This window comes from Trachymyrmex septentrionalis, unplaced genomic scaffold (assembly GCF_001594115.1).
Source record: "Trachymyrmex septentrionalis isolate Tsep2-gDNA-1 unplaced genomic scaffold, Tsep1.0 scaffold403, whole genome shotgun sequence".
Classification (NCBI taxonomy): Eukaryota; Metazoa; Arthropoda; class Insecta; order Hymenoptera; family Formicidae; genus Trachymyrmex; species Trachymyrmex septentrionalis.
In genome coordinates this window covers 26,817-36,115 of record NW_017305573.1, presented here as the reverse complement: position 1 = coordinate 36,115, position 9,299 = coordinate 26,817, and the positions used below count along the sequence as shown (strand labels likewise).

Below are 9,299 nucleotides of genomic sequence, written 5' to 3'. Positions count from 1 at the left end.
TGTATCATTCGTATAAAAGATTTGATATCAACAATTGGCGCGATATTTTTTCATATAAATATAAATAAAAAATTGAAAAGATACTGTTTTGAAGATATTCAGAACTATTGAAAAATTTGTGCCAGAAAGAAGTGCTTTTTTATTTTCAATACATAATGCTCGTCGAAAACGACCGGTATATTATATGCTATTATATGCAAGAAGACTATTTCAAATGAGATAGTAGTTAAGGAGAGAAAACTGAGACAAGTGTTATTAGAATTTTAATCTTTGCATATATACGTATTATAAGTGTTATAAAATACATATTTCATATAATACATTTGATTTAACGCATCAAATCCAATCTGCGCACTTTATATGCTTTGGATATATCCCAAAATTTTTCTATATTTAACATAATATAAATTTAAATAACGTATGTAGTAGTAATAATAATATTTCGTAAAAATGTCTGTTAAAATATGGAAACTAATACACGTGTTTTAAGAAATCGAATCCATTTTCTTCTGTATTTCTGTTAAATCCATTTCGAAATAATAGATGTTTACTTCATTCAGGTTTACAGTACCAAGAACGAAACGATGAAATTTATCTGATAGACCTATCAACCTATTCCAATAATATGAAGATTTTAGCGAACTTATAGCTTGAAGTTTTTTATCGTCTTGTGCAAGTATCACCTAAAAATTAATATTTTTTTTACAGATAATTATAGTAACGATTAAATTAAACAATTGTTAATAAGATTAAGAATTATCTATTATCGCTTTAAATGTAAAGAATAATTGCATTTGGATATCTTACCGTGTTTTTGTCAGGCTTTTTAAAAACATTCGTTCCTAAAATAGCATTTCCATCAGTATCACTGTAAAATATTGAATGTCCTGCTGATGCGATTTGTCCTGAATCACTTGGTATTTTAATTGCGATTTTAGTGTTTTTATTAGCCTCTTCTTTATTTGGACATTTTAGTAATGATTTGATTTTTATTTTATAAATTTTCATTCCTGGCGAAGTAACATAATAAAGTTCTAAAATATAAAAATACAAACAAATCATAGATTAACGAAACTACGCTACTGATTATTTGCAAGGAAATCTTCTAAGTTTTATAAATTGTTATAAACGTGCATTAACACAAATGTTAATACATAAATATTAATAAAAAAAAAATAGAAACGTAAATGTATAAATATCAGATTTTAATAGTGAAGTTAGGATTCTTAACACTTGTGATGTATGATTTGTAATATTTGTTAAATATTACAAATTACATTTAAAATAATATTTATTGCGTTAGAATGCAAGTACTTACCATCATAAAAAGTCACTGCACTGAGGATACCGCCATCATAAGGAAATTTTTGATTTGCTATAGAGACCAAATTTTCGGTCGGTATCATGTAATCGGATTCGACTCTGCACATACTTTTTACAGATGAATCATACACTACTAAACCTTTACCTTGTATATCAGCCATGAATACCTGTAAATGTTCATAAATATTTATACGTATTTATATTAAATTTATTATTATTAAATTACTTAAAACAAAAAAGTACAAGATGTATAGTTAAATGTGTAATTAAATAATATTTGTCTGGACGAACATGTATCTATTATTACGATTTACAAGAGAAGACACACTAACAATCATTTCATGCAGGAACTGCGTGCATTTTTTGGGAATATAAACGAAAGGCGTTATTAATGATCCAAAACCCGTTGCATTACTAGCAATATCAAATGGAATATAAATAGTTTTTACTAGCGTATCATCTTTTAAATTAAAGATCAATAACTTTGGATTACATATGTGGTCAGGCCCAATTTTACCGGAATCCAGAGCGAAGATGTGATTGCATCGAATCTAGAATGAAAGCAATAACTCTAATTTTATATATTATCAAACTGACTACAATGTGCGCATGTAAATATGCATTACATACATAAAATAAATTTATTGATCATTTAAATATCATTATAAACAAATATAAGCTATGTGATAAAAACTTGAATGCGCGCGCGCGCAAAAAATTGATACTTACGTTTACTCGTACCACACTTACAATATTATCGCACGTACAATTACTATTATGCCAACTCCAATTTGGATATGGTCGCAAAAGTGGCCCTCCTGGTCCTGTTTCATTAGTTACTGTCGCCAAACTTGCAGGTGAACCAGGACCCAGTTCTCTCGTAGCAGTAACGAATATTCTACCATCTGTAAGAATCTCATTTGTAAAAGAAACTTATGTGTTATTAAAAGGTATGTTTATTTAGCCAATTTCATGACAGTGGTATCTCTTGCATTAACACCATCAAAGTACATTTATTAAAACGCATAGATTCATGTAATATGATTAATGATTAAATACTATAAGTTAAGCTTTTGCTTAGAAGAATATTACTGTAGAAAATTATTGTAACTTTTACAATTATCATTCATTTACCTTTAGCTTTGTCTACATCAAATAATGTACACGCAGAACGATTGTAAGTGCCAGAATTTATCGCGTCTTTCTTCTGCTCATTACTTTCCCATATAAAGTCCACATATTTCCATTCATATATATAATTCACTTTAATTCCAAAAGTCACAGTTGCTATCCACATAATCAGCAAGATACACAAAAGATATTTCATTTTATCAAGATACACGTTTGTCTTGGAAGTTAAAATTACGAATTCCAAGGAAAATATTGCACAAAAATTCTTTTTATTAAATGTATTGAAAAAATATCACTTATTCTATTAATAGTGTTGTTATTTTGCATTTGCTGAGATTATATCATTTTGTAATGTAGTTGCAGCAAAGAAATTTCAAATAAGGTGCTGCCAAGAATTTCACAAGTTTGCCACACACTGTTAAGGATTATTCTAAAAATCGACTTTGGTGAGTTCAATTTTTTTGTTTTTATTGTTAATAAAATAGATTTTGCTGCAGCTTAATGTCCCTCTTTGATTTTTGTAATAAATTGCATTTTACGATTATGAGATGCAATAAGTTGCTTTGGACAGCAATTTTTATTTTAAGGCACATACAGTGTATAAATGAAAGTGAAAGTTTTTACATCTAATTGTTGAATATAACAAGTTGCAATAATGAGGAAATTTAAAAAAATGCGTGCATTTTTTAAAAATTAGGTATAACTTTTTGGATTGCAACAGTATAAATATAACTACTACAGTGATGAACATTTATGTCACAAATGTAACTATGATGGCTTGCTATTTATATATTTTTTTAAACGTAATATATAAAAATGTCTTTAAAACACCTCATTATTCTATCGATAATTAACCTCAATAAAGGTCCTATTATAATAGCGTTAGTATAACGTCTATAGTGCAACATTTTTTAAACTTGCATAACAACATAATAATAACATTAGCATTATCTTACCAGTAAGGCCATCAGGAACGAACAATGTATTAACTATTTTTTTTAGGTGTATAAAGTGAGACTAGTAAAAGTAATTTATTATTATTTTTCTTTGTTAATAATTGCGAATTGAACAATATATGTCTACATATATGTGAATATATTTAAAGTACTTATCGCAAAGCTTCCAATCTCTCTGTCTGACAGAACCGATGATTTTTACCTAAGATTTCACGTGGCCTAATCATATTTTAGCATATATTTTACTTTTGTCTTGTAACGCAAGAGCGATAGAGAGAGAAAGAAAGAGAGAGAGAGAGAGAGAGAGAGAGAGACAAATCATAAATATCAATACTGATACAATTAATAATTTTTACTAAAGCGAATAGCTTATAGACGACAATATTATTTAAAAGCATTTCTAAATATTAGATTTCTAATTCTACTTTAAATGCATTATTCAAATAAGTAGACAAAACATTATAAAAGAAAAAATAAATTTTAATATTTCGAAGCTTTAAAAAACCACAAAAGTTTTATCAAAATTGTTATATCATTGTAAGGTACTATTTATTTCTTTTAAAATCTATTTTGAATGGATAACATACGATATTTTTAAAACGAGATATACCTGTTAGTAAAGAGGTATGTCATACTTTAAAGTTGTATCTCCTGCTTGTCTGTTGTTGTTTAGAAATAGGAGAATGAAGATTTTTCCATACTGCCTCATTTTGATTTATAAATCTTTATATTTTTTTATTCACTTTAAGTATACATTTTCCTTATTCATGCTATGTAACTTTTACTTAAAATATTTTTCAAACTATGAATAACTTTCAAATAATTTTAGAATACTACTAAGTACAGTGAATTATGCTTCATCTTATCATACATGCTACATATAATAAAAATTTGATATAATAAAATATCATATTATAGATCAAATGTTATATGATAAACTGTACATTCTTATGTATGTACTTTTATTTTATCGGAGGTCGTCAAAACATAAAAACCAATCGATATTAATGTTGCAAGTGTTATCAATACAATATTGTTTAATAACTTTGATTGAAAATATCAATAATCAATATTAAACAAAATATTTCATTAAAGAGATACGAGCATTTACGAAATCTGTTACTTCAATGATTTTTTGAAGAACAATATGTATATTTCAAAGTCAAATACTTAAAATCTTCGTTGTTAACTTAAGTATTTTCTCTCTTTCAATATTTATATTTAATATATTTTTTCAATAAATTAATTTTAAAACTTCATAAAAGTTCTTATATTTTGAGAAAGCTTTTAAATAAAATATCAATATTGTCTGTTTCGCTATCCATCAAAAGATATTTTTTCTTGTCTAAATTATTTACCCTTGCATTTTGTTTTCTTAATCGCCTAAAAAATATCTCTAATAGTCTTTATTATCTTTTTTTAATTATATTTGACGGTTTAAATAAATGTGTTTTAGTAAATAAAAAAAAATATACTAAATTAAATACATTTTCGATAATTATCTTTAACTTTTAAATTTTATATATACAGAAGTATAATAGTAACGCGTGCGCGTGTACATATTTATGTCAATGCCTTTAAACATTTGTAATTCAATGCCTTTAAGCCTTTGTTGATCAAAAAAATTCTGTTTGTCTTATTCGATTCACTACAGAAAAGTCTATTTTTATAGCCCTACTCTAATGTAATTCAATTTAAAGTCGCCTTAATTCTCTCTCTTTTATAACATCATCAGTGTTGTAAATTTTTCAATGAAATTTGAAAATCATGTTTTGCATTCAAAAAAAATATAAGAGATATAAAACAAACAATTCTTGTCTCTAAAATAGAGAAGTTTCTTAACTTCTTAAACTTAATTTCCTTAACTTAAATGTAGACGAGGTAACTTTCTTGAGTTATAGCCTTTTGTCCTACAGACATCATCTAACGTCCGCATACTATTTTAATTTCATGGATTACGAAAGCATAAGCTGGTAAAGTCAATTTAAAGTCAATTTTTATATTTTAGGACTGCATTAAATACACTTTTAAGATGTTATAAATCAATTACAGAAAGAAGAGAGAGGTGTCATTTAAATAAAAAAATTGTGAAGTTATTACATAAGACAGTCTTAAACATAAGAATAGACTATGAATAGCGGCCATATACATGTAATGCGTGCAAAAATTATATAAGTCAGATTCACAATGTTATTTTTGGAAGTTTTATCATAAAGCAATTAAAATAGGAACAATGTTTTTACAATATTGTAACATCTTCATATGATTTCATATAATTTCTAGAAATAAACAACGATACTAGTAAAAAGTTTAATGTAATTATTAATTTTATGTTTATGGTATAACATTTTGTTAATAAACAACTGTATCAAAAATTAATAATTAATTCTTGTGAACATTTTAATTATTATATGAGTTGAGTAACTCGATCAATTCATTTTATATTTTTAAATATGGCATTAGAATTTATTATTGTATTGCATTAGTGTTCCAAATATTTTTAAAATATCATAAACTTTTGCTGGAACACTATAATTATTATCATCAAAATTATTATAATATTTTCATCGTAACAATATTTTTTATATTGCTTTATAAGCTTTATAAAATAAAATATTGTCTATAACTCTAACAAAAAAAATACTTATTTCAATACAGATGTATATCCTTACGTGAATTATTTCGAGTAAATTGGAAATGTAATTTACATTTGAAGATAATTAAAAGCAGATCCGATCGTCACATATCGTATAAAATGTTTTATCCGTATACATATTTATTACATATTTATTACACAAAAATTATATCATTATATGAAAGTGATAAAGTTGTGTTATCTACTTTCTTTCAAATTTTTCAAGTTTATTTTAGTTTTATACGATAAGAATATCAGAAATGTCCTGAGTTAAATAACGTTAACATCTTCTGATTAGAGACAAAATACAAGTTGCATAATAGTAAAATACAAATTATAAAAATAGCAAAAACGACAGGCTAAGTGTCCCATAAATCAGATATTTCTCTTTTTTCTACATCAATTTACATATTTGTATATTCAATGGAGGATATATAAAAGTGGCAAGCATTCTCGAAAGTCCAGCCAGTTTTCTTTGGAGAATTAAAACGCGCAAGTTATTCAATTAATATCGGATAAAAAAATAATTGAAAACAATATCACAAAACTACTTGAGCAGTAGAGGTAAATAAAATCTTTTTAAAACATTTCCCTAATTTTACGGATAGATTTGTATTTACAGTGCGATATTCTAACCTTATAGACATACAATAAAGCTCCGCAACACAGATTTTTGCACGTTACATAACGCATAAGATATAAGCAACTAAAGAATATAAAATAAAAGACTCTGCTCGGTTAATTTTTTAAGCCTTCTACAATGTGCTCTTTGTTTTCTATTTTTTGCTTTTTATCACTTTTTATTTCTTATCTTTTTACCTGCAGCTTTTTGTTTTCTGTCGCCCGAAATAAAATTTAACAAACTTCAAAAGAAACAAGCAACACTTAAAAAGAAACACAATTGTCGATAAAACAGTCGCAAAAAAAGAAGAGACATGAGGTAAAAAGCAAGAAACAGGAAGCAAAGAACAAATTGTAGATTAAGTTTTAACCTTTATCCATAAAACTAATTCCATAATTATTCCTTATGTGTTATGCGTTCTGCAAAAGTATTTAGGCTCTAAGACGCGCAACAAATAATGGTGCTGTAATCTTTCGAGTTTGCTTACATAATCCATGTGACATAATCTATAAAAACAAAACCGATTAATTATATATTGCAGAATTAATATATATGATATGAACATTATATCGCGACACAAAAAATACAGCTCATATATTTAGTTTAGTATTTCCGCTGATTTTACTCTGTTAAGTATCATTACTTTTGTCGCTATCGATTAAGATTATAAGTAATCTCAAAAAGACAATACAACGGAAACATTCGGGACATTTTATTTATTCAACACATAATGTTTCTAATCGTGGTTTTAAAAAATAAAATTACACATCGTATCACATGACATATTGACTTAAAGAATCTAATATCGTCAAGAGATAAAATGATAGAACATCGATCTGAAAAATATAACGTCAAGAGATAAAACAGTAGAACTCACAGTCAAGCGATTATTTTAAAGTTTCAAAAATTTGCATTTAATCTCATTTCACGTAACCAATATTAATAGTTGAAATATCTAATGTAATGTTGCAACTAATGTAATAATATTTGTAATGTAAAAACAGTAATAAAACGGTATTTTGTAATATAAAAAAATATCAAAGCGAAAGTCAAAATATATTATTAAAAAGTATATATTTATAAACGTCATAAATATATTATAACAAACACGGGTAGACCTTTTAATGTTGTTCTCATCCTTATTCTTACAGTATATATCCATTATGAGCGAAATAAAAGTACAAGTAGGTGAAGGAAAATTGGTCGGAGTCGTCGTAGATGGCTACAACGTTCGTTATTTTGCCTTTCGCGGAATACCATATGCCAAACCTCCAGTTGGCGAACTTAGATTTAAGGTAATAAATTATTTACTAAGTTAATTAGTGCCTTGTCGTTATACAAGTACGCAATGTAATTAACAATAAAATAAATAGGATAAACTTTAGCTGATTTGCCTTAAAATTAGAATTAATTAAATTTAATTAGATTGAAAGAAAGTCTTAATTTTCTTCAAATGTTGACGAATTAATTATGCGATAAGAAAAAACTTATAATCTTTAAAATACATATTTTTTTTAACTAAATATATCCCGTTAAATTCATTCATTTATATATATATTTTTTACATATTAGGATCCAGTACCAGCGGAACCATGGTCTGGTGAAAGAGACGCGTCAAAGTACGGAAACATAGCTGTTCAAGTAGAGTTTGTCACACACAAAGTTATAGGAAATGAAGATTGCCTTTATTTAAATGTATATACCACAAAAATCGAATCCTCGAAAAAGCGTCCGGTAATGGTATGGATACACGGTGGTGGGTTTATTATAGGTTCCGGTGATGCAGCTTGGTACGGTCCTGATTATATCGTGCAAAAAGATGTAGTACTGGTTACTCTAAATTATAGATTAGGCGTTCTAGGTATGTAATTTATTATTTTGATGTTACTCTCTGTATGTTAATCTCTCGCATTTATAGTCTTATCTAATCCTCGGAGGATATGAACACACATTAGATTCATAGTTTTAATGTTTCAAATAATTAGTGTTTTACGTTAACAAATTACTATTAAATATTAATATAGAATGTAAAAATAAAAAGTTAAAATAAATATATTTACCTATTATCGAGAATATTAAATAAAAGTAAATATTCTTTTTTATTTATATTACGGCAAATATTTATAAAATCGAAGTAAATACCTTGAAAAGCAAAAGATTATTTACAAATCATAAAAAAGAATATAGAATTATATTTAATTTATTAACTCAAAAACGAATATTTGTGTTGTTTATTTTTTGATCATTTATTTTTAGCCATAATATATAAACATTATAAGAGTAAAAATTAATATGATTTCAGGTTTTCTAAACCTCAACGATAAAATGGCAGCAGGTAATCAAGGTCTGAAAGATGTAATCTTAGCATTAAAATGGGTTCAAAAAAATATATTAAAATTTGGTGGAGATCCAGGAAATGTCACTATTTTTGGAGAAAGTGCTGGTGGAGCCATTACACATTTTCTAGCTCTGTCTCCATTAGCTAAAGGTATAGTCTACAAACTTCTCAATACAAAATTCTTATTTTTTGTTCTATTTTAAATACATTGATAAATTTGAACTTGATTTAACAGAAACAGCTGAATAAAAAAATTATTATTTTATTAAGTTTCTATTTTATTAATAAACATTT

The 9,299-nt window shown here is 26.3% G+C and overlaps 2 protein-coding genes across 3 annotated transcripts in view; one reads left to right on the top strand and one right to left on the bottom strand.

Moving 5' to 3' along the window:
* Positions 1–457: 457 nt before the first annotated feature.
* LOC108751180 (major royal jelly protein 3-like) lies at positions 458–2,650 on the bottom strand. Of its 2 annotated transcripts, none has more exons than XM_018491257.1 (6): positions 2,458–2,650; positions 2,053–2,228; positions 1,656–1,874; positions 1,319–1,490; positions 808–1,034; positions 458–683 (listed from the first exon to the last, which is right to left on the bottom strand). In XM_018491257.1, the coding sequence occupies exons 1-6, from the start codon at positions 2,648–2,650 to the stop codon at positions 486–488; spliced, it is 1,185 nt and encodes a 394-aa protein (XP_018346759.1). In that variant the 3' UTR covers positions 458–485. The 2 variants fall into 2 exon arrangements, with proteins under 2 accessions (XP_018346759.1, XP_018346761.1); XM_018491259.1 differs by having other exon boundaries at positions 2,074–2,228.
* A 3,874-nt stretch (positions 2,651–6,524) lies between these two features.
* Positions 6,525–9,299, top strand: part of LOC108751172 (putative inactive carboxylesterase 4) — a gene marked incomplete at its 3' end in the record, with an annotated part of 4,420 nt that continues 1,645 nt past the window's right edge. Inside the window, exons 1-4 of the mRNA XM_018491249.1 lie at positions 6,525–6,609; positions 7,819–7,962; positions 8,240–8,528; positions 8,970–9,155. Coding sequence (XP_018346751.1) covers positions 7,831–7,962; positions 8,240–8,528; positions 8,970–9,155 — 607 coding nt within the window. The remainder of the gene's footprint in view (positions 6,610–7,818; positions 7,963–8,239; positions 8,529–8,969; positions 9,156–9,299) is intronic.